Source organism: Anopheles merus, chromosome 2R (genome assembly GCF_017562075.2).
Source record: "Anopheles merus strain MAF chromosome 2R, AmerM5.1, whole genome shotgun sequence".
NCBI classification, from domain to species: Eukaryota; Metazoa; Arthropoda; class Insecta; order Diptera; family Culicidae; genus Anopheles; species Anopheles merus.
The window spans coordinates 48,491,616-48,516,477 of NC_054082.1; the positions used below are offsets into that span (position 1 = coordinate 48,491,616).

The 24,862-nt window shown below is 46.1% G+C and overlaps 4 protein-coding genes and 1 long non-coding RNA gene across 8 annotated transcripts in view; 3 read left to right on the forward strand and 2 right to left on the reverse strand.

The window, feature by feature from the left end:
- The first annotated feature begins 11 nt into the window (after window positions 1–11).
- On the forward strand, window positions 12–5,275 carry LOC121587789 (SH3KBP1-binding protein 1). Of its 2 annotated transcripts, XM_041904938.1 has the most exons (7): window positions 12–654; window positions 734–969; window positions 1,036–2,157; window positions 2,240–2,359; window positions 3,167–3,187; window positions 3,810–4,078; window positions 4,169–5,275. In XM_041904938.1, exons 1-7 carry the CDS (start codon window positions 521–523, stop codon window positions 4,844–4,846), a joined length of 2,580 nt encoding a protein of 859 aa, XP_041760872.1. In that variant the 5' UTR covers window positions 12–520; the 3' UTR covers window positions 4,847–5,275. The 2 variants fall into 2 exon arrangements, with proteins under 2 accessions (XP_041760872.1, XP_041760873.1); XM_041904939.1 differs by lacking the exon at window positions 3,167–3,187 and having other exon boundaries at window positions 14–654; window positions 4,169–5,274.
- LOC121587788 lies at window positions 5,271–9,493 on the reverse strand. Its single transcript, XM_041904937.1, has 3 exons — window positions 9,428–9,493; window positions 9,059–9,357; window positions 5,271–8,982 (listed from the first exon to the last, which is right to left on the reverse strand). Exons 2-3 carry the CDS (start codon window positions 9,127–9,129, stop codon window positions 5,352–5,354), a joined length of 3,702 nt encoding a protein of 1,233 aa, XP_041760871.1. The 5' UTR covers window positions 9,130–9,357; window positions 9,428–9,493; the 3' UTR covers window positions 5,271–5,351.
- Window positions 9,494–9,593: 100 nt separating this feature from the next.
- Window positions 9,594–11,853, reverse strand: LOC121587790 (transmembrane and ubiquitin-like domain-containing protein 2). 2 transcript variants are annotated; one of them, XM_041904942.1, is made up of 3 exons: window positions 11,460–11,853; window positions 11,005–11,312; window positions 9,594–10,929 (listed from the first exon to the last, which is right to left on the reverse strand). In XM_041904942.1, exons 2-3 carry the CDS (start codon window positions 11,198–11,200, stop codon window positions 9,890–9,892), a joined length of 1,236 nt encoding a protein of 411 aa, XP_041760876.1. In that variant the 5' UTR covers window positions 11,201–11,312; window positions 11,460–11,853; the 3' UTR covers window positions 9,594–9,889. The 2 variants fall into 2 exon arrangements, with proteins under 2 accessions (XP_041760876.1, XP_041760875.1); XM_041904941.1 differs by having other exon boundaries at window positions 11,409–11,853.
- Window positions 11,854–12,273: 420 nt separating this feature from the next.
- Window positions 12,274–21,789, forward strand: LOC121588687 (5'-3' exoribonuclease 2 homolog). Of its 2 annotated transcripts, none has more exons than XM_041906920.1 (3): window positions 12,274–12,493; window positions 12,621–15,099; window positions 20,442–21,789. In XM_041906920.1, exons 1-3 carry the CDS (start codon window positions 12,419–12,421, stop codon window positions 21,035–21,037), a joined length of 3,150 nt encoding a protein of 1,049 aa, XP_041762854.1. In that variant the 5' UTR covers window positions 12,274–12,418; the 3' UTR covers window positions 21,038–21,789. The 2 variants fall into 2 exon arrangements, with proteins under 2 accessions (XP_041762854.1, XP_041762855.1); XM_041906921.1 differs by lacking the exon at window positions 20,442–21,789 and adding an exon at window positions 15,198–16,245.
- A 356-nt stretch (window positions 21,790–22,145) lies between these two features.
- The window catches only part of LOC121588054, a 65,256-nt gene continuing 62,539 nt past the window's right edge, over window positions 22,146–24,862 (forward strand). Inside the window, exons 1-2 of the long non-coding RNA XR_006004147.1 lie at window positions 22,146–22,385; window positions 22,466–22,583. This is a non-coding gene — a long non-coding RNA (uncharacterized LOC121588054). The remainder of the gene's footprint in view (window positions 22,386–22,465; window positions 22,584–24,862) is intronic.

Here is a 24,862-nt window from a genome sequence, read left to right on the forward strand (position 1 = left end):
CTAGTAAAAAACAATAACAAATCAACGCAAATTTGCTCCAAGTTCATGGCGATAATTTAAAGAGCGAGAAATTGCTTTCATGTACATTTTTGGCATAAAACAGTACAAAAACGAATCCATTTGAATGTAGTAATGCAATTATGCTACAAAACAGCAGAAATGCGCTGAATGTCACGGAATTGACAGCAGCGCTGCTTTCGAGCGAGCCGTCAACAAACTTTTTCCCCCCTGCAAGAACATTTCCGTTCACTTTTTGTTGTGAAAATTTTCATGTTCGTAGAAAGTTTACCGTAGGTGGAAAATATGGTGCGTAAAGTGTCGCTAAGTTAATGAAGTAAAAAGTGGAACGATCGGCAATGTGATTCGATTTTGGGAAGAAGGGACAGGACTTTGCGTTGTGCTGTGCATACACGGTGGCATAAATCTGTTCCATAGCATCGCAAAGGGAGGCAGGGAGCTGCTCCAAGATTGGTCTGCACTCTGATCGATTGTGGGAAATCCCACTTTGTCGTCAGGAAAAATGGCCTACACGAACAACGTTGGAGATATAGTCCACCTGAACGTTGGCGGTACAAGATTTTCCACTTCGAGACAAACGCTAACTTGGGTTCCGGACACCTTCTTCACCTCCCTGTTGAATGGGCGCATATCTAGGTGAGTGTTGAGCGGCCACGCAAACAAGCTACACGAGGCGAGACATAAAAAAACATGTCCCTTATGCTACTCCATGCAGTTTGCGAGATGAAACGGACGCTATTTTCATCGATCGGGATCCGAAGCTATTTAGCTTGGTACTGAACTACCTGCGAACGAAGGAAATCGATATCAAGTCGGTCGACATTCGGGTGCTTCGCCATGAGGCCGAGTTTTACAATATTGCCCCCCTGATCAAACGGCTGATGCTATGCGAAGAGATGGATCAGTCTAGTTGCGGTGATGTTCTGTTCTATGGCTATCTTCCCGCTCCAAGTAAGTTTTTGGACGGTTTTGATTTGAAGTTTGATCCATTAAAATGACATTATTTTTCACTTGCAGATATTCCCATTCAAGAAATTTCCAACGGCTCATCCGGCTCATCCGGTAGCTCGATCAGCGCGGGAACAGCCACCACAGGCTCGTACACGTCGGCCACAAGTTCTTCAACGCAGCAGGGTAAATCGGATTCGATGCCGGGTCCGTCGAGCAGTCAGCAGAGACATCAGCAACCAAATTCAAATGCAACAGCTCCGCCATCATACAACCCCAACGTCCCAGGGTCGGCCGCCGGTACTGGCAGTATTTGTCAATCCAATCCGCGCCCCGGATCGATGGTTCGAGTTCCGGAACTATCCCAAGGCGCACCGGGTCCCTCAACCAGCGGCAGTGGCGGAAATGGCAGTGTAGGAGCAGCAGGAACATCTGGCAGTAGCGGAGGAGGCGGGAATGGTGGAGCCGGTAGTGGGGGCAGTGGCTCTTCGCGGCATGCCGGTCACTCGCGCAATTCGTCCTGGGATTTGCGCGTTTCCTACAGCGGCAATGGCAACCGCAACTCCCAGTGGATGCCAGGCCATTCACGCACGGCCTCGCTTGATATGATGCGCCATTCGCGCAACTCGTCCGTCGACCTGAACAAATACATACGGAACGAGGTGGGCTTGCTCTTTGGCCCCGGCACTACGGGCGCGGGCTGGGCCGATCCGATGAGGGTGCAGATCATCAAGGCGCACCACAATTGGATCTCGGTAGCGTACGCACACTTCGTGACGTGCTATCGGTTGAAGGATTATTCCGGCTGGCAGCAGATCTTCGTGTCGCCGTACATCGAAACTACGATCGAGCGGATCGCAATCAACGCGAAGATGAATCTGGCCACTTCTGCTGGCGAACAGTCGCACAGCAAGATGGTAGCAATCTCGTACGGCAGCCAAATTCGGCTGTGGGGAATCTCGGAGGACGGCAGCAAGGCCGAGGTGGGCACGTTTAATTTGCATGTGCGCGTGGAGTATTTGTTCTTCATTGGCAGCCAGCTGGTTGCGTTATCGTCGTCCGGCAAGATCGGCGTTTGGCATGCGATGACGCAGCACTGGCAGATACAGGATCTCGTTCCAATACTTTCGTTCGATACGGCCGGTTCCTTTTTACTGCTGGGCTGCAACAACGGATCGATCTACTACATCGGTAAGTATCTGTCGTGAATAAAGCAGATTGGGGAAGCTGCTGCTAGTGCAAGACTAATGTGCCGCTTTTATAATGTTTTAAGATATGCAAAAATTCCCACTGCGTATGAAGGACAACGATCTACTGGTGACAGAGCTGTACAAGGACCCTTCGAACGATCACATCACCGCCATCTCGGTTTATCTAACTCCGAAAACAACAAGTAAGTGCTGGAAGTACCAAAGCTCTTGTTTCCTCTTTTGTGTAGACAGTTGTCTTCGTCCAACGCACGCCGTAACGCAGATTAGTTTGCCGCTAATCACATTCGTGTTCTGTTTGTAGCGCTATTGGCTTACCTCTCCCCCTTACCACGTTAGACCACCTTTTACCCTCTGTCGCCCACATTTTCATCGGAAACTCTACGCTAGTTATGCACGTTTACTCACAATTATATATTAAACACCACCACCATCACCACCACCACCATCACCATCACAGCTGCTGCGTTTCCGCGTCGTGGCACCAGGAAATCATGTGTACACAAACATATAAACACTCACACTTTCCACCGATTGCGTTGATTTTGCCGGAAATGAACATGCTTGTTAGTGTTGTTTTCCGACCTCTCGCTCCATTTAAAGGGTTAATACATTTTTTTCTATCTCTTGCATTGCTTGAACTTTCATCATCTCTTTTCGAATCGGAATTTGCTTAGTTTGTGTGTTTTTGTTACACGATTTTTGTTCCTGAATTTAAACGCAAGATGAAAAAGCAACATCGATAACCGTTAAAGACTAAACTAAAAAAAGGAGGAATACATATATATGTGTGTGTGAGTTTGAGTCCCGTGAAAAACGAATTAGCTCCTGTATCACACATGAACACATAATTTGCAAATGCGATACCGTTTCCGTTACGTACACTTATTCTCTTTCTCTCTTTTATTTCCCTTCCTATCGCCGTGCGTGTGCAATCGGTATTTGGCAATTGCATTGTGATTGCATTAACTTATGGTTTCGGCTCGTGTTAGCCGCGGATCGGGTGAAGGAAGGTAAACTGTCCCTGTTTGAAGCAGAGAAAGATAGAACTTCAGCAACAGCTGGAAGGAGCTGGCCAACATTTCGCTTTTTGTTGTTGTGGACGTTATTTTTTTCGTTTCTGGGCAACCGTGGCTGGCGCCAGACATAATTGTTTCGTTTTGCTATTTTTCCTATTTTCGTTGCCCTTCTTGATCTGTCATGTTTCACCTTATTGTTTCGCATTCGCCAACCGATTGATCAACATATCATACCCATAATACGTGTACCCATACCCATCCACCATGGCGCATGTGAATGATTTTGTTTGCGTGTTTTCGTACCGTGTTCGTGTTGCGTTACACTTTTTCGGTTGTTTTGTGTTGTTAAACGTTGGTTGTACTCTCATTGAGTGAACGTGGTTTTAGTATCTTCCGGGGTGGAACGCTGGTGGTGGTAGTAACTTTTGTTTGTACTATGTCATTTAACGTGTCGTCGTAATGCACATTATTTCATTTGGTCCATCGTCTATGTATGTTTGAAACGTGTGTGTTTTTAGTTCCATTTTGGCGGATCCTTTTGCTTGTCGTTTTTCCTAGCTTAAAGTTATTTTTAACGCTAATGTATTGTTTGTGTATTCCTGTGTTGATTCGATAGGCCTTTCGGGGAACTGGATCGAAATTGCGTACGGTACACGATCTGGCTCGGTACGTGTCATTGTTCAGCATCCCGAAACGGTCGGGCACGGGCCTCAGCTATTTCAAACATTCACCGTACACCAAAGCCCGGTGACGAAGGTTACTCTGTCGGAGAAGTTTTTAATTTCGGTATGCAGCGAGTACAATCATGTGCGTACCTGGCAGGTGCCCCGGTTTCGAGGCATGATCTCCACTCAACCCGGCTCGACACCAGAAGCATCGTTTAAGGTAAAATCGATCTGATTCCGAAAGACAAATTCATGAATTTTACTTTTTCTGTATCTTTTTGTAACACACCCCTCAACTCTGTTATTGTAGATCGTTTCACTGGAAGCCGTTGATTCGACGTTTAGCTATTCGGCCGGGAACGATTTCGGTCCGTTCGGCGAACAGGACGACGAGCAGATATTCGTGCAAAAGGTCGTCCCCGACACGGACCAACTGTACGTTCGGCTGGCCTCGAATGGCGATCGCGTTTGTTTGATCAGATCCGTGGACGGTACCACAATAACATCGTTCTGCGTGCATGAATGCGAGGGATCGCGGATGGGTTCGAGACCGCGCCGGTTCATCCTGTCCGGCCACTGTAACGGTGCAATACAAATGTGGGATCTCACGACTGCGCTGGAAATTTCGAAAAAGAAGGATCAACCGAAGCGCACCGTCGGTGGACCGACGGCCGACGAGCTGATCCGAGAGTTGGACCAGTGCGACCTAAGCAATAGCCACTGCTCGACGCCCTGCATGTCACCCTGCCCGTCAGCATTTTCGGGCAGTATGATGGAGGCGAACACTGTCGGGCGACTGAAACCGTTCAATGTGGCTTTCTTGAATCAGTCAGCGGCAGCGGCAGCCGCAGCCATGGGAGTTGGTGGATCACAGGCTGTGCCGGCGCAGGGTCCGGGAGCGATGGGAGCGGCTGGTGCGGCTGTTGGTGCGGCTGCTGCTCCGCAACAACCGACAATGGCTGCTCAGCATTCTAATCAACCAAACTGATCTCTATTCCGCCGGCGGAGGGACATTTGAGAGTGGTTCCTGTGTTGTTATCTCGAGGTGGAATTTTAGTCGAGGGATGGAATGTGGCGAATGGTAAAGCCTCACCGTCCTTCCAGCCCAAACGCAGTGTTTAAGCTGTGCAAGAAGTCCTTATAGCTAATAGGTAATTTTCTCCCATTCTCAGATCTACAAAACTCTCACGCGATAAACGTTGTGCGTTCAAGTTCATGTTATATGAATCAGTGGAAGGATTTTTTTCTCAGCACACGCTCTTGCCCAACAGGGGCACCAGCATGCTTTCCGTTGCAAATCTATTGTTTATTGTGCTGTTTTACGCGTAACGTTAAATATCGCCTGTTTAGAGGTTCAATTACAATTATGTTTAAACTAATGAAGCGAGTTAGGCCGAGCAGGTGAACGGATATATTTTTGTATAATAAATTTTACTGCAATATAACTGAACATTTCACCATGCATGGTTCGCTGGCCTTTGTTGCCGTAGCAATTATTTGTGAAGTAAACGGAATAAGTTACCGGTTGCAGAATCATGCGGTAAGTGTTGGGCAATCTGCACCACCGTTAAACCTTTACTGTCGGGAACATTACACAAATCTTGCCGATACTTTAAAAGCAATCGAACTATTGGACAATTGTCTGCCTCCACCGCGTAGTGTAAGGGTAAACGGCCACGTGCATCGGTGTGTGATTGCGGAACTTGCAAGGTTTGAAGCAGGAATTCAATTTCGGCCCGGGCAAAGAAGCTATTTTTAATTACCCGGTGATGTAGCACGGTTTGTCCATTATTGTCCGCAGCACATGGATCGAACTGATACCGCTCGATTAGCCAATGGTACAGTTTCGACTTTACCGGCATGTAGAAACTAATCGTTCGGCCCCGTTCATCGCGCGTGTTAACATCAAACCCGTACACGTCGAGAAGTTGTTCGATAATTTCCTTCTCAGCGCTTCCCATAACGGCGAAGTGCAGCGTTGTAAGCCCATGCCGAAGCGATTTCGCATAGATGTCGGCACCAGACGCGAGCAATATTTCTCGGCACCGTTTGTTCCCGCTCTGATATGCCAGATGTAGCGGAGTTTCTCCGCATCGCAGTTCGGACGATACGTCCGTTCGAATGTCGACGTTATCGTATTGGGCTAGCAGAAACCGGAAAATATCATCATCCGGTTCGTCCACGTAGCGTATGTAACAATGGAGCAATAATTCACCACCCTCGTAACGATTATAATCGATGCTTAATCGAGCTAACCTTTCCCGATCGCATGCTATCAGCGCAAGGAAATCTTCGGTATCAATTTCGCTATCGTCAACTGCGCTTACGTTTGAAGATTGTTGCATCCAGGAAGGATTCACCGTCGCATTATGTTTGCGCAGAAAAAGAACAATCGGCTGATGGCCTTGAACCATCGCTTGCCGCATTGCCGTAAAACCGTGCTCATCGCGATCATCGATCCGGGCGTGGAAACCGTGCGTCTCGCAAAGGTACTGTACCAGTTCCAGATTGCCGCTGGATGCTGCTTGAATGAATATGTTGCTACCATCGTACTCTTGCTGAGCATCGAGACATTTTTCTTCGATCATCTGTCGTACCATGGCAAATGCTCCGTCCCGGCACAAGCTATGCAACCGTTTGTAGTCGTTGAACTGTGGGTTCTGCTCATACTGTTGGCGCAGTTCATTGAATGCATCCGTCGCTTCAAAGTGAAGTCGTTCCACGAGAAAGTTGGCCAGTTCGAAGCGCTCATCTTCGACGGCATTGTCCAGCGCGCTATTGTCGAAAATGTACCGATACGGATCCCTACCGGTCAGTCCTTGCTCCTCGGCCAACGTTAGCAGACGAAAGAGCAGATCAGCATCGAATTCTTCGTACACCGATAAGGTGTACACGTTTTGCTGGGTTATTCGGTAATCGGGGCGATTTTCCAATACCCACACGATCAACGTTGTGCAATTTTCGGCAATACAGTCACAAACCAATTCCTCCAATTCAGACACGGGCATGGGGTGCAGCTTTGCTTGACGGGGTGACAGCTTGGCGCCTTTTGCCAGCAACCGATCTACGAGCGGCCAATCCTTACGCTCTATCGCCGCCAGGATCGGTGTCCAATGGTTCAGCTGGCCAACACATTGTTGCTCCAGGGGTACTTCCGCCGAAAGCAGTAGGTCGGCTATCTCTTTCGAACCGTGTACCACGTGCAGTAGGTTACGCTGAAGGCAATCGGTAATGGAACGCAGCTCCTCCACACTGCTTTGACGTACCGGATCCAGATGATGGTGCAGCACGGCAATTCCGACCGTGCTGTATCGGAATAGCAAAAGATCGATTATATCGTGCCCGACGCGTTGGAAATGTGCTAACTTTATCAGTTTGGGATGTTTAACAAGATGCTGCACTGCCAGCAGTGTTTGAAGCGTACGATGCTTTATACGACTGTGCGAGGAAAAGTGTTTGGTATGGTCAGTCGAAGGCAGAAACACGCGCTCGTAACAGTACTCCTCTAGTTGCTGCAATTCGTTGCTTCCGGCTGGAACGATATGCTTCCATACGTAATGCTCCATTGCATCAATCCACCAGCAGCACAGCTTCCCGTTCACCATATCATCCGCACGATCGGTAATGTATTCCGCTAGGACTGTGCACGCAAAAATGGTACCAAAACAAGGCAAACCATCCAGGGGACCGTTATTAGCGGTAATGTTACGTAGAGCCAGTTTTGCGTCTACCTTGGAATCTTTCGGTAGCATCCGAGATAACCACTTCTGCCATTGCTCGTCGTCATTCAGCTTGGGCATGGTATACTTCATGGCTGAATGCTTACAATTGGCTGCAAATCGTGTCCACAGCACATCGTCACCTGCAATCCATACGGTTACCCGACGTTGAATGGTGCTATCGTTTATAGCATTGAAAAATTGAACGAACGCTTCCGCCATAAGGTCTGACCCATCGTCCGCTATTGCGTGGTCTACAAGCAGAATCACCGATACTGTATCCACCACGTGTCGTGTATGTTCGCTTTGTTGCGCATCGATTAATTGACATAATTTATCAAACCAGGACAGTAATGGTTGCAGTAAAACTTCCATCATATCGATTGCTTGCAAAAGTATGATGCTTTGAAACGGGTTCGTGCGTTTAGCGCTTGCAGCTAGATGCTCCAGATAGGTGGTGCTGCCATCGGAACTATTTGACACCAGAATATTCAACCAACCCGGTGCTGGTGGTACCGCATCATACTCGTCCCAGCAGCTCACCGTAAAGTGGGTTGCAACGGGTGTCGGTGGTCCTCGGCTCCGCAACCAAAACACCAATCCGTAATCGGTCACGTATGCTACCTCGTGCACTGTTGCGTGGTCGGGAAAGTTGGTCTCGAACGGAATAGTTTCACTCACCAGAAACCAAGTACTGTGCGTAACGTCCTTCAGCTGATCCACGCAGCATTTTTTCACATACAGCCTAATAGCTTCTAAATTCGCCTGCCGTACCAGGAAAAGCCCCAAAGGAGGTGGCCCTTCTCTTCGCTCGTTGGCGTTAAGCAGGGCAGTTAAATCTTCCAGTTTGATACCATTCACGGATCTCGCATCGATAGGGAATTGTGCCGGCGTGTGTGGTGAATCTGCTTGTGATACCATCGTATCGGACTTAGACAGAATTCGCTGAAACACCTGCCGGATCGTATGGCCAGAACACGATCCAACGTCGAGCACGTTTCTGTTTCTTGCATCAGATAGTTCCCGTGCGGCACTTATGGCGCAAAGATCGCTTGTTGTAATGGACGATATATCGAAAGAATGTAGATCTCTATTTCGTAACAGGATCATAGGTGAAGCTACACTCTGCAGCGTTGGCCATTCGTTGGTAATGTGGAGGTAATATTGGACGGAGCACTGTGAAGATGGCACGTTTGAAAAATGCACCATCCGATCGATCGTCTCGTTTCGTGCATCTTCTGGCACCGCTTCAAATTGAGCTTTGGTCAGATGGTGCTCCAAAATTGCGAGTTCAAGAATTCCATTGTTTTCAGTTCGTGTAAGTGCCACCATGTAGTTGCATAAGTCCGGATGAACGTTTTTCCCGTGTATGAGATTAACAGATGCTGCTGACGATGCTGCATGCCTGCAAAGACACCAATTGGGGGTTAAAATAATGATTCGTGTTATTTGCATTGGCAATCAGCGCCACAACGGCTTACCGCAAGAGTATCCATACGGAAAATCTATCGAATGTGTTTCGCAATTCTCGCAATTCCGACGCTCGGCTCATGTTTTCATGGACTAGCAGGTTGAGAGGTTTTAGTCATACGACAAGACTCTCTTGAGTCTTCGTTGCTTTTTGGAGCACTCGTACCCACTCGAAGTTTGTGCGGTTTTAGATAAACACTGCTGACAGAATGCAAGTCACAGTAAGTAGGTTCATGACGTCATCCAGCAAATGTGCATAATGTTGTTGGCTATGACGCTTTAATCGTCTTTTAAAAAGCCTTGAAAATTGCTTAAATGATAAGGATACTCCTTGAGTAAACATTAGCATGTAGCAATGAACTGATAACGATTAATGATACCTGCAAATACTTTGGCAACACGAGCTCAGCATTAATTTCAGTTTTGAGAATATATTTTCACCTTTGGTGGAATTTTTGCTCCCATCGTCATGCACACACACATATACACAACATTTAACGGTTGAATACTTCAGTAGTTTTGTAATTTTCTAACCTTTACTTTTGATTACGTTCGTTTAGGAGTACCTTTTATTGGATGATCACATTATGTACAAAACAATCAGCATGTAGAGATATCAAATAACATAGAAAATTGATAAATAAACACGTGTCTGTGGGGGTTCAGTAAGCGACCGTGCAACAGATGTGCACGGCTTACGTCGAGAAAACGAATATGTTCTGGGGGGTGGGGGGGAGTCAATCGGGCAACGGTCGGTAGATTTTGAGTTTAAGTTTGTAGTTTTTTTTTCTCTCTCTCTTTCTCTCTCTCATCTCCTCTGCATTATTGTTACGACGCCCCGTTTAATTCGGTGTATTGCTGTCGGCGAGAATAATGGTCGGCATCATGATCAGGAACGTGGTGGTCGTTACGATCAGCCCAATAGTGGAGTTCAAATTGAACAAGTGTCCGTAATGAAAGCGACAGTACCATCCGTACAGTATGACCGCAGTGACTGCTAGCGTGCCAATGTAGATGAAGTACGTTCCATACCGTGTACCGGATCGATTGTTGCCCATATCCGTGTTGCGGCGTCCATCGGCTATCCCATCGGGGTCGGTTCCATCGCCATGTTCCATCCCACTGATTGGGCCGTGCTCATGGTTGTGGTTCTCGCCGATCGTACCCTCCGTGGTGGGTCGCTCGGTACTGGCACCATTGAGGGCCGACTTTTGGTTGTGTATCAAACAATGGACAACACAATTATCAAACAGACCGCATGCGGCCAGCGTCTTACTATCCGGTTGCAACACGTGCCCGTTGAATACTAATCGAACGAGTTTATGGGCAGCCAGCTCGAGGGTAAAATTGCGTCGTTTAAACTCACCGACACCCTCGTTAAGATTTCCTTCCACAAGCTTCGAATCGTCATTCAGATATTTCAGCTTGATTCGAATAGGTTTGGTCGGTAAAGGCGGCTCCGCTAAACTGCTGCGCGATGAGCTTGGCTTATCAGTGCTGCAGTCAACGGGGCTGGAGGATTTTGCCTTCTCGTGCGGGTCATTACTGCTGACGGTGGCGTTAGTCCGCTGTCTTAATCCGGTCGCTTCAACCGATGGACCGACCTGCGGGGCTTGAGCGCTAGGTTCGCTTTCTGTGGCGTCCATCTGTCGAATAATTTCCTCCGGTCCGTTGTCGTGAAACGTGTCCACAACGGGGGTACTGACAACGCCCGGGTATCCTTCGGTGTCGCTTAAATCAAGCCCAGTAGCAGACTCGGACGCTTCCGTTAAAATTGACTGCGTGATGTTATCGATCGAGGAGGCTATGCTATCGTTCTCGAGATCTAGCTCTTCTGTTTCGGTCACATTCGATATATTGGACTGCTGTGAGGAGCTGCGCACTGCAAACAAGATGATCTTGTGCTTTAGAAAAGACAGATAGATCGACAACACTCGTGCCCTTGCTCTACACTTACGTATGATCGTCGTGACGCTATGTGGCTGAATGCTATTCAAACGTCCTAAATTGTTTTCAATCACGAGTACTGCTGCATTCGGGCGATCTTCCCGGACGTAAGTCGATCGCCACGCGAAATAGATAACGATCAGCACCAGTAGCCTTAGAATCCAGTAGTTGAACAACTCGTCAGTCTCATCCAGAAACGGCAACATCTCCTCGCGATACTATTTCTGTTGCCAGGGTAACCCGGCACGAATGGTGGTCCAGCAATCGTGCGTTTAACAAGCAATCCGTTCCTGGTGTATCCAAGCCAATGGGCACATCCTGCGAAATAGAAAAAGGGTACAATTTTCACTACAGCATGATGCCATCACGGGCGGGATGTAAACAACAACAAATCGCCAATAGATTATTCCTTACATAAGCTGGATCCTATGTGTGTGTCTCTATACTGTCGGGCGCACCACTTACTCGGGCTAGAGGACTGTCTCCCTGGAAAATTGCACACACGGAACAATGTGTTGGTGGTTTCCTTTTGCTTATAGCAACTTTCCACTGCAGCGGTGCTGTCCGATTCACAGATGACCTTTAGTTTCCTCGGTACGTTGGACACGCACCGTAGATACGATCTGTGCGACTACTTATATGATGTACTGACATAAAACCAAGGAAAGCAGATTCCGATGTCCCGAAAACACTCTGTACTGCTGTGAAAACCAAGTTTTCACAAAATAGGTATTGCCCCGATGTGTTGTGATGACGAAAATTTTGACGTAGTTTTATTTTCCTTTCTAAATTCCAGTTCTGCCTTGCACTGTTTATGATGACTACAGGTTGGTAAATGGTCTTGCGTCACTAGAAACGGAAGTCTCGTTTATTTACAACTCAAAATATTGATTGGCACTTTATCAGACCAGCAATCATGTCTACACAAGCTATCATTTAAAATCAAGTTAAAAAAATAAAATTGAAACTTTACGTACAATGAAATTGCCAAATATTAATTTAAAACCAATTATTTTGCGTCAAAGGTAACCTTATGTCAGACAAAGGTACTGTCAATCACAGTGAGATGTACGAACCAGGCCTACTGTCGTTGTACCACTTAAAAATGTTTTTTGTTTATTAATGATTTATTATTGGCTTATTTAGTACTTCTTTGGAACAACAATCCACGGATTTTTTTTCGAATATATTCCCACGATTTTCCATTTTATTTTACAATTAAAACACTGCGGTGCTTTCAAATGACAAGCGCTTGACAGCTGAATTGTGACAAGCGGAAAACGCGAGGCGTTGACAGCAACAGATTCTCGTGGGAAAGGTTTGCAAGTGCGTAAACACGAGAAGGGCACTGATAGTGAAGAGATTGTGAATAAATTAGGAGCTAAACATTATCCTACCAAAACCACCGCAAATTCGTCCGCATCATGGGAGTACCAGCATTTTTCCGCTGGTTGTCGCGTAAATATCCGTCCGTGATAATCGAATGTGTCGAGCAGAAGGTGAGTGCAATTGCGTTTTGGGTGAGGAGTGAGGTGGAAGGCTAATGTGTAAACCGCATTGTTTTCCCCAGAGGATAATTGAACGATAGAGTTATCTGTTCTCCGTTCCTTGCGTTTTTCTTTGCAGTCTGTTGACGATCAGGGAAATGTCGTCTACGAAAATCTATCCGATCCGAACCCGAACCGGGTGGAGTTCGACAATCTGTACCTGGACATGAATGGTATTATTCATCCGTGCACCCATCCGGAAGATAAACCGGCCCCGAAGAACGAGGATGAGATGATGATCGCCATCTTCGAGTGCATCGATCGACTGATGAACATCGTCCGGCCGCGCAAGGTACTGTATATGGCAATTGATGGTGTAGCACCGCGCGCCAAAATGAACCAACAGCGATCGCGTCGTTTCCGGGCGTCGAAGGAGACGGCCGAGAAGGCGGCCGAGATGGCTCGTATCCGCGAGGAGCTCGCGGCCAAGGGAGCCATTCTGCCGCCCGAGAAGGAAAAGGGTAGCCACTTCGATTCGAACTGTATTACACCCGGCACCCCGTTCATGGACCGGCTGAGCAGGTGTCTGCAGTACTACGTGCACGACCGAATGAACAACAATCCGGGATGGAAGAATTTGAAGGTGATCCTGTCGGACGCAAATGTACCCGGCGAGGGCGAGCACAAGATCATGGACTACATCCGGAAGCAGCGTGTGCAGCCGGATTACGACCCAAACACGCACCACGTGCTGTGTGGTGCCGATGCGGATCTGATCATGTTGGGACTGGCGACGCACGAAACGCACTTCACGATCATCCGCGAGGAGTTTTTACCGAACAAGGACCGACCGTGCGATATTTGCCAGCAGATTGGCCACGAGATGAAGTCCTGCACCGGGCTGCAGTCGGAGCGCGAGCTAGCCGACAAGCCACCGCCGATGCCGGGCAAGGAGACGCAGTTCATTTTCGTGCGATTGAACGTGCTAAAGGAGTATTTGCAAAAGGAGCTGGACATGCCGAATTTGCCCTTCCCGTACGATTTCGAGCGTGTGGTGGACGATTGGGTGTTTATGTGTTTCTTCGTCGGCAACGACTTTCTGCCCCATCTGCCCAGTCTTGAGATTCGCGAAAATGCAATCGACCGTCTGGTGACGCTGTACAAAAAGTGTGTGTACAAAACGCGCGGCTATCTGACCGACTCGGGAAGCGTGTTGCTCGACCGGGTCGAGATGATCATGACGGATCTCGGATTCGCGGAGGACGAAATCTTTCGGCAGCGTAAAGTGAGCGAGGATCGCTTCAAGGAGCGCAACAAGCGGATGCGAATGCAGAACGAGCGCCAGCGGCGTCCCAATTTCGAGCAGTACAACAACTCCCAGTTTGCTCCGACTCCGCTTGGCCGAGGCGTGCAGCCGCAAGCCGTTGTGAATGCCCGTAAGGAGGCGGCCCACTTTCGGATGCTTGGACAGGGTGGAAACGATAACGAGCGAGTGGCGGCCGGCAACAACAGCTCCAACGATCCGAGTCCGCGGGGCACCAAGCGGAAAGCGGAAGAACCGCTTGCGGTAACCGTGACGGAAGACGAGGAAAAGGAGACGCCGGATGAGGTACGGCTGTGGGAGGACGGTTTCAAGGATCGGTACTACGAGTCGAAGTTTGACGTAATGCCACAGAACATAAAGTTTCGTCAAACTGTCGCCTGGGAGTATGTGCGAGGACTGTGCTGGGTGCTGCGATACTACTATCAGGGCTGTGCGTCCTGGGAGTGGTACTTCCCTTATCACTATGCACCATTTGCGTCGGACTTTAAGCATTTGGAAAACGTGAACACCCACTTCGATCGTGGCACACCGTTCAAGCCGCTCCAGCAGCTGATGGGTGTGTTCCCGGCAGCCAGTCGCAGCCACGTTCCGCCGGCGTTCGCCGAACTGATGGTTGATCCGCGCAGTCCCATCATAGACTTCTACCCGATCGATTTTCGCATCGATCTAAATGGTAAAAAGTTCGCCTGGCAGGGTGTTGCTCTGCTCCCGTTCGTAGACGAAAAGCGACTGTTCAAGGCGACAGATCCGAAGGTACCGTTGCTGACGGAAGAGGAACGATTGCGGAATGAGAACGGCGATGCGAAGCTGTTCGTTCTACCCGGGTCTGCCGGCTACCGTACGCTGGCCGGTCTTTACGGTGGCGATGACGTGGATTACAACCGAGAGGTCCCAGTCACGGTAGACTACGTGGAGGGTTTTGTTGTTCCCACCAAGGAAAATGTACCACGAGAGGGTATGCTTCCTTCGCCCATCCCTGGCCTGCCGGCTGTGACGGAGAATCAGGTGTTGACGGTGCGCTTCCAGGACCCAAAGTATGCGGACGATTTTGTGTTCCCGGCACGCCGACTGGACAATGCAAAGGAACAACCGAAGGTGTTGGGCGCGAACGAAGGCCCGGTGATTGGGTTCGGCCAGCGCACGGATCGTGCGGGGCTCGGAGCGGCCGGCCATCGGATGCTTGGACACGCGGGAGGTGGCGGAGGCCGCGGCAGAGGATTCCAGGGCAATAACAACAACTTCCAGGGACGAGGAGGCGGTTACGGTGGCAACAATCGTTTCAATGATCGCGGAGGTAAGATTACGATTTATTGTTTATCCTAGACGGTCATTAGTGATGGAGGGATTTGTTTTAACAAAATTTAACATTTTTGATCGACAAAAACTCTGTAGAAGAATTCGTTTGGAGATTTCCACGCTTCGGCAGAAGCAGCGTGCTGTAAACCGCCGGAAAAAGTCCAGATGATTTCGAACAACAGCACCAGAAGAAGAATAGGAACGTTTCATATCTGACGATCAAGGGTAACAAAATTATAAGTGAGGTTTGCACATGGCCAAGCTAGTCTGTGTTTCTGAACGTATCTGACAAACAGCAACGCTAGCATCAATTAGGAAACGATTGGAAGTCAGAATACAGATAATGATGAATTAGCGATGCCAATGGTAGACAGCGGGATGGTTTAGAAGTCCGTGATTTCCCCTGCTCCATCGCCTGGTCGGAAGGCGAAATGAACGATAAGTGTCCTCTCTTGAGAGAATCGCTCATTGTCGGTGAGGCTTTTGTTTCTTCCGGTGGGCGAGACGTTACTCCATTTCCCGGACCCGGGATTGCCACTTTGGCACGTTTTTTACCGCTCCATTCTGCTTCCCTCCGGATGGTCCTACTACAGAATGCTCCGGGCGCGACAAATGCGTGCCTGTGTTGCCCATTTCTTCAACCAGCTCATCCATCCCGGTCCAACAGCGGCAGGGTTGATATGGTTTGGTTAATTAGTTGTGACTGTGGTTTGTGGCAGTACTGGAAGGGTGTTTTTTCTTGTTTGGTTCGTGGACCGGCTTGAATATATTTCACTAATGAGTGTGCATGCATGGACGGAGCGGCTCATTTGGATGGTATTGCGGCTTAATAATGATGGCGTTTTGGTTTGTGGGTTTCTACTACTTTTTTCATTGCGCTGCTGGGGATGGGGTATGCTGCTTTATAGGTAGCTAAGCGTATGCAATCAACGTCAACAATCGCCAACGCACGTACACACGGTTTGCATTGTCGCATAAGGCTTTTGGGTACTTTTGGGACCATTTGGCAAATGATTCACGTTCCACCCGCAGCTATTTGGGATTTGAGTAGCTTCCCTCATGGGCGAAAGATATTTGCCTGTGTTGCGTTATAATTCTGCAACGAAATTGTTACTCCCAGAAGAAATGATGCTGTTAAGGAGAAAGATGCAGCTGTTTTGGATGGGTTGCATTTTTAGGGACCATCTATACGTATTTTAAAGTATATCCTTTATAATACGAAGTTTCTATTGCATTCTACGCATAGAATTGTCAGAAACCAATGTATAACGTATTTATTGATGATCTTACTCGCGTTACTCTAGGCCACTAGGCAAAGCATTTCTGGTTTGCTACCGGAATGTTAGATCTTGTATTGTGCTGTTATGTTGAAACCATCAAAGATATTCAACCTACATCCTTTTCTCTATTTTTTCTCAAAATACACGGGCATCCGTAGTTTTTATTTATTTTTAGGCTTAACAAAACATCAAGACCTATTTTTCAAGTGCAAAGGGTTTGCAAGTAAAGCACGACCACACAGAAAAGGCTCACAGGCGCAAGGAAAACGAATGATGATTTGTTTCTAATAAGGATATCTTATTGAGCTTTTTTCTCCACTATCCGTGTTAGCCGTGCTGCTGCGTGTGGAAGAAAGACAAACAAAAGGCAAAAGACGTTCAGATAAAATGGAAAGGAGAAAGATTCCTTGCTTTTGTGTGGTGTGTGGATCCCACAGTACTCGGAATTCCCAGGAATAATGCGTGGTTTTTATATATGCGTGGACACAGCTCATGCATGCTTGGGGTAAATCTCATAAACATAGCACATGAGGTATTGCTGAATGTTGGAGTGTTTTTGGATGAAATAATCGAAGTGTACGATCAAAACATAACGCTCCAAGATGCAGGTTGAAAGCATCAATATTTATTAATGGGACCGAATTTTCCCTCCCCGGAACTCGTAGAATATTTGTCAACTAACACACCTATCGCAGGGATGTAGAAATATATTTTACAAAATACAACTGTGCTACCAGCAGTGCTCTATGTTAAAGACGTTCGCCGTATGTTAATAGCAAAATAGGAAGCAATGTTTACTCCTGGATTTGCTTCAAAGCAAATCTCATAATCAGAAAATAATGGAGGATAATGGTAGGTTTTCCGGGCATTAGCCACAGTGCAACAAACACAATGCCGCTGCATAATGTCGAAACGAGATCGGATCGATAGCACCCGCGTGACTTGTCTGCACTGTAAGGACGCCGTACAACGGATAGAACAATTGGATTACGGCAAGCATTAGCCTAGAAGAAAGGACCAACAATGATCCGGTATGACAATTGGTTTGAGAATGTGCCCATCGCGGAGAGAATGCTACCGGTGTAAGCTGATTCTATCCCGGGCTTGCGCCACGTATCCTTTCTTTTTAAGTGTGTTAAGCTTTTATCGTGGCTCAAAAAATATATTTTTTTCTTTTTTTCTTCTTTCCTTTCCGTTCCACTTTCTTCAGCCATGATGGTCTTCTTTCGTATAATTTCAGTAATTAAATTTTAACTTTGTTGAGTTAGGAAATAAATGGGGATTGATGAGTCAACTTTCGAAAGCAAATGCAGACACGATGTCGGCACGCTGCTGGAGGCATGCTGGACAAAAAGATCCGTTCGAATCACTTCTATTTTTCACGTGCATTTACGATTGGTTTTGTTAACCCAAAACAAATGCAACGGTGCATCACTTTTCCTTTTACCTGGTTTTTGTTGTTGGCAGCTTGGGTCGTTTGAGTAAGACTCGTCCTTCTGGAAGTGCGCTGCTACCGTGTTTTGGGTTGATTTCAGATTCTCTGGATCAAATTACACACTCTCACTGTTCCAAGAAACGAGGATCAACTGCATGGAAGGGAAGTGTAGCGTGTAGCCAGAATTGAAGAAGAATTTGCCATGTTTGCCGCGGTAAAATATGTGTTTTGTGTTGTGATCTTTGTTGCTTGTAATCCGATAACGATCGCTGCTCGGTGCGAAAATCGAACAGCGTGTTTGATGTTTTGAACAAATTCTATTCATAATACTAATTATTAGGGATGATGAGGCTGTACAGCAAAGAGGTCGGTTACTCTTTGATTGCGATTTGACTTATTTTGTCACCGGAATGCTTTTGATGCGGTAATAAGCACGTACAAATGGATCAATGATCAATTAGCGATTCTCCGATGTTTGCACATAATTTTTATCTCTTTGTAACGAGTGTTTCATATAAAAAAATATTCATTTGAAATCATCTGCCCAGGACCACTATTTGTCCTTATATATTGAATATGCCCTGCTTTGTAATATGTCATTATGAAGCAGCATAGGCTGCATACAACATACAATATTACATTTTACTCCCAAAAAATGAAGAAAAATTCACATACTCTAACAATCTCAAAGGATTTGGAGTATATGTTTTAAAAGCATAAATCAATGGTTCCAACGAGATTATTTTTATTCTCTTCGATGTTTCTACTATGATCAAATGTGTTCCTCGTTTTTTTTACCAAAATTCTTCCACTGCTACAAATTTTCAACGTTCTACTATCACCTACTATGCGCCCGTTATCCTCATTCACCTTACCTCACGGGCGACAATCGGACAATAAATTGCACATTGATCTCGAGTGCGGCTTATTGCTCTGGGCTGGGCGCATTTAAGCGGCGAAAAGTGTACTCTTCAAACTCCCTTTTCCTGGGGCACGCTTGGTAAATTCGAAACACCGTTCGTGGTAAAGCTAACCCTCGGCTATCGTCCAATCCGGTATCTATTTGTCTGTGCTTTACACATAGAATTTGCTGACGATTTTCGCTACACTCGTGTCGGCACGGCTGTGTGGTGTGTACGTGTGATACGGCAATTCAAATGAGAGAAAGAAGGCGATGTAAGTCGAGTGATTTCCCGCACCCTGATGATGATCGGTGCAATAACGGTGCAGCATCAGTATTTGCATAGGCACACGGTAGGCTGCAACGAAAACGGTGGGTGCATCATGTCCGATGGTTCGTTGCAGCACTTTTGTCCTGCTAATAATGATGCACAGCTTTCACAGCATTACCTATAAATGATTTGACTCATTTAAATAAAAAAAAATGTTCATTTTAATATAAGTAAAATCATTCATATTGAAAATAATATATTTAAATGAACAAACACTGTGTCTCAGTGATACAGGCATTCACAGCAAATATTATTTAAATATTAGCGTGCTGTTGCGTATTCAATTACATTCGTTTTATTTTGTAACAATAGTCTCATTAATACCCATCTTCTTCTTACGACACGGATAATTGAAAACTGAACAAACGAAATCGAACGCCGGTCGGATGATGGGCCCCATGCTGCTGCTGCTGTTGCTGCTGTTGGGAAGATATAAAAACGAGGGAAGAAGAACATAATAAAGCAAAGGCTTGCCACCATCGCCAAAACCCACAACCGCTCCTGGGAAATGGGTTTGAAATAGGGAAATTCGGAACAAATACAAATTGTCAGCAGTGGCTGTGGTTTGGCCACTTAACTCTCGATGCGCGTGCTATTGTTGGAGCCGTAGTTTTCCAACCGGTCGATTGTCAGGGGCTATCTGGAGGCGCAAAACACGGGCCCTGTCAGGATCTTCTTTTGTCTGCTCGGTGCTCGGTGTGCCCAATCTGTGGTGTGGAAATGTTCGGCACTTGAACATTTTCCACTCCATGCATCCTCGTTGTGTATGTGTATGTGTGAGCTTCGTTTCTAACCAAACGGGATGTCGTGCGATACAAAAGTTTGACGGCAACACTGTTCGATCTGATTCCAGGGAGGAAGTGGCAAGGATTGGAGAGGATGCGAGTCGTAGTTGCATACGGAACGGAACAAGGGGGAGGGGAGGGGCGAGTTGCTCCTTAGTTGGGCGAATTGACCTTTATTCTTTGTTGGTCGAGGTGTGCATAAAGCATATTGGTCGTAATTATGCGACGAGTGCAGTTTGAAGTGGGTGGTTCTAGAGTCGACGAACCGAAACGTGGTGTGCCTGGTCGCTGCAGCATTATTTTCGTTTATTCAAATCTTCGAACAAGCAGAGCAAGAGTTGCCACTCGAAAATTACGGGATCAGTTCGCATATGTGTGTCCACCGAAGCTCAAGTGAGATGTAATCGTCCCAGGCACACGGTGGTGTACTACTGCTGATCGATGAACGTTGTCAGTGTAGGTTAGGGTTGTAAAAGGGGTGTAGACGTGAACATGATTTCCGCATTGGTAGACACATTTGAATCTAGGAAAACTAGTTGCAATAATTATAAGCTGCGAACGGTTGTATCAAATATTAATAAGCGCTTTATCTCCATTTATTCTACCAGCTACGCACAACAACTACTCCGGCGGCTATCAGAGTAATGATGGCAACAGCAGCGGTCCGTACGGCAGTGGTGGCAACCAGCAGCAGCAGTTCAACCGTCAGGGAGCAGGTCGACAGGGGGGAAGTAGTAACGCGTCGGAAGATTCGAGCGTTACAACATCCGCGACATCCGGACCGCCCGCCGGTGCCAACCGGAGCGTGTTCGAGCAGCTTAGCAGCCAGATACAGCAGTACCAGCAGCAGATGATGAACGAAATTTCGCGCAATACATCCCAATCCTCCCCGAACCAGTTCGCCAATCAGGTCCAGTACGACTATAACAATCACCGTGCAGGCGGCAACAACTGGACCAACAACAACGGTGGCCGCAACGCTAACTATAACAATAACCGGGGCGGCGGCGGTGGTGGTGGCGGTGGGTACAATCGTGGTGGTGGAAGCGGAGGAAGACAGTTCCAGCAGGGAAATGGGGGAGGTGGCCAACGAAATAACAATAACAACAACAACAACCGCTACGGGCAGAACAATTATGGATCGGCGGGAGGCGGCGGTGGTGGCGGAAATAATCGGTTTAACAATCAGCGAAGACAGTACTAATCGCGGGCAAATCGGACGTGTGTCGTTCCCTTCCGAGTTGCATTTTTCTTTTAAATTTAATTACAACATTTGGGAGCCGCACAACCTTCCCGGTAGTAGTGGTGGGAGTAGTAACAGAAGTAGTTGTGGATAAATGATACGTAGTATGGGCAACCGGAGACGACCATATAATGCCGCCAAGACAAGGAAGCATCAATCACGATCATTTACTATTGAGACTCCCCCCGAACGTGTGGTACAAATTGGAATATTTCGTATGGATGAAAACGGTTCACCAGGAAGGGTTTGTGCTGCAAAACGAGAAAAACAACCAATTCTCGATTTTCTTTACAAACATGTTTAGGGAATACGTAAAAATTTTCTTAGATCAAGAATTTTTTTCAAAGGATTTATAAATGTAGGCGCAAGCAGCTTAGGAACTTATGAATCACACTACCAGATGAGGATCGTTACCATACAAACAGTGCATTTGTATGGATCGAAAAGCTCTTTTTCCGTACGTTAAGATATGCGTTAGATGCAATTTTTACAGGACCTATCCTGTGCTGGTAAGTGGTACCCGCCGCCCCTCACACATCTTGCGTGAGAACTTTGGTAAGAGTTGTCTTAAGCTAGTTAAGAAGTGTGTGAATATGTCAAACATTTGCTGATTAGTTAACACATGTTAACGGAAGAAAAACAGGACCATTTTGTTTGCTCAAATGAATAAAATGGTTGACGCAACTTTTATCACGCAACGCGTTCTGGAAAATGTGTTTTATTTCTCTTCCGAAAGCTGTGTTTGTAACGTTTGCGTTTCAGCGTTCAGTTTGCTTCAAGATTCGAGCAGAAATCTATGACAAGATAAAGTAGTAGTGGAAGCCTTATCAATTTCAGCTGGTCTACGTTACAGTACACTTATCTTAACACATAACTAAGGGCAAGTGTGCAAGTGCCACTAAATCTGTCCTTGAAATAGGGATAATTTCCATTCCCAAAACAACATTCAGCTGACCCACCAATATTTACCATATTAACGATTTTTCAACGAAATATTTCAAACCACATTCTCAAGAGCGATTTCTCACGGTCCGTTTCCAATGAAACGGGTGCTCAGTAGGCGGTGTAGTCGAAGTGGTTAAAACAGCAAGGAAGTTTCAACCGATTGCGCGATTCCATGAGAAAATCCATGTTCTATGCCAGTGGAACGATTTCCGATACCGGCAGCGGGACGACGAATCGACAATCGGATTTTCTCGCGATCTTTTGACACTTATTATTCTGGCCAGTGATGTGAAGTAAAACAGTTCCCAGCCCAAAATGTGCTCCTTCCTGTCCGAACTCACAACGGTGCACTCACTCACTTACTGTGCGGCTCAAGAACAATCGAGTGGTAAAGGTCATCCTATTGTTTTGCTGAAGTATGTTTTCTTCTCTTCTTTCTTCAAGAAAGTAAAGGCATAACGGCGACTCCTAGCTGAAGGCGCGCCCCGCGCACGAACATGCTGCATTATGCGCTGCGGGTGCACCATCCGGGTGTCGCTTCGGTGCGCCCAACGACATAAAGGTAAGGAATTTTCTTTTCCGCTTGTAAATGGCCCTGTTTCTGCTCTGCATTGGTTAGGGTAGGGGAATTAGCGAAAGCAACAACAATCGTTACGCTGTGCAATGTTTCTTATCGGTCAGATATTCGTCCCTTAGTGCGATACAATCTCGAGTGTTGAATTATGCGACTATGGGGATGTTAGAGTATGTGTCGAAATGCTTGCTAAGCAAATTATATTTCAAAATACATGTTTCATTTTTACTACAATTGGCTTGAGAGTTGTAGTAGTTTTTATAGGATGCAGTAAAATATTGTTAGATTGTTAAGTTGAAGAATCGTGGGGAAAATGATTGTAACTTACCAACATTTCTAATTGTGCTAGGCAATGTTCAACTAATTTAAACTATTAAACACGACTTGCTTTGGTACAGTCTTTCATTACTATCTTTGATGGGCAACATCGCTACCCTAAACCATCAACGAAGCACGTTCGATGTTTTTTTCGGAGGCTCCACTACTCTTAGTTTGTCATTTGTCAGTTTGTCTTAAACTAGTCCAATCGCTTTGGAAGACAAACGACATGCTCACGGTATCGCGTAAGAAAGCAAATCGCACAAGACCACCCGTCCTGTTCGGCCGACCACCATGTGCGACTGAAAATGAGACATCAATTAGCGAATAAGAATGGTATACAAATATAAAAAGAACCAGTAGCAGACTACAGGCCGGGGAAAAGAACACCGGTCGCATGGTCTTGGCGTTTCCCTAACAACGGGGCTTTTTATTTCGGGACAGGAACAGGGAATCTTAACTTGCGCTGGTTGCTAACAAAGCCGGCGCCACCAACTGGGCAGTCACACGACATTTGAAGCCACGTTCCCCATGGTCTTCAAGCGTTTGTCGGCTGGTAAGGATAGTAACGTCGTTTCCTGTCACCAAGAAGTGTGCCTATTGTGTCGTAAATTAGTGTAAAAAGTTAGACTCAACAATTATATCGCAACGAGAATGGTTTCGGGAAGCAGATTTTTTTTCTTCGCGCTTGGAATATGAATATATCGATACTTTAGGGCCTTTCTTTTAATAGGTAACTACATTGCTTTGCATCATAAGATCTTGTTGGTAGATTTTGAATTATTTAAAAATCAACATGAAGATACAGGACAAATTATGTAAAGACGGACACATTATAGAAAATATAGATATTTATGTAAATGTTCTTCTTCTTCTTCTATTTGGCCTAACGTCCTACGCGGACATGCCGGTGAATGTAGCGACCATGATAATGTGCAGACGTTATGTTACACTCATATTTTATCAGAAAATGTGACGACACTTTTAAGTTTCTCTCGAATGTGTTTTTGTCATCAATTAAAAACATAGTTTTATTAGTTGGTATATTTAGTTTCTGGTCAGTTTTGGAATGTTCTGGTAAGACAGACACATGATATGGGAAAGAAGGACACTATGAAGAGGGTGAACACACAAAACGATGAAAATTTAAGTTCCACTTTCTGGTACTTGTATAAAATAAATCTTGGTAATTTGTATCGATATGTTTCTTCTGACACGAATTTAGGAATAATACGCGTCGCTTACAACACATCGTAGAATGCAGAATCTAAGGCATTATTGAAACATCGTGCATCAGCAGCTGACGTTGCTACAGAAAAAAACATAGTGTAGGAATTATCTTTAGAAAATCATGTATGTCCGCAACCCCAGTTGTATTGTTTCCAAATAGGCTTTTCAGGGCATTGTTTCCACCAAGTCAACATTCAACTTTATGATTTTTGAAATCGTATAGAATCTGTTATCTTTTACTGAATGATATCATAGAAATGCATTTTCTTCTTATTGATTAAACACAAAAGAAGGTTCAAGTGGTGACATGATTTTGGTTTTCGTGAGATGCCTCATCCGCCTCGTGCGAGTAATAGAATAACGCCTGGCTGCTATTTTGGCCGGCTGTCCGTTTCTCGCATATGTCTATGCTTTCTCTACGTATATGTTGTTGTTGAATTTCATTTCCGTTATGTTTCAAATATTCTCATCTAGCGAGTTATTTTCCCACAGTAAAGCAGTAATGTTAATCTTTTCAAGAGATCCTGCTACTGTTCGGATTACTTTATGTGGGTTCCTTAATTGTTTCTCTTTTCGCATGTAAATAAAGAATTTCAGGTCCCTAGATGATCTGTTATTTTACTACCGACGAAACAACCCATTGCACTCATCTAAACCGTATGGTAAAAAAGTTGATTAATTGCCGTAAATAACCGTGCCCTTTACGTACGGAGATAGGG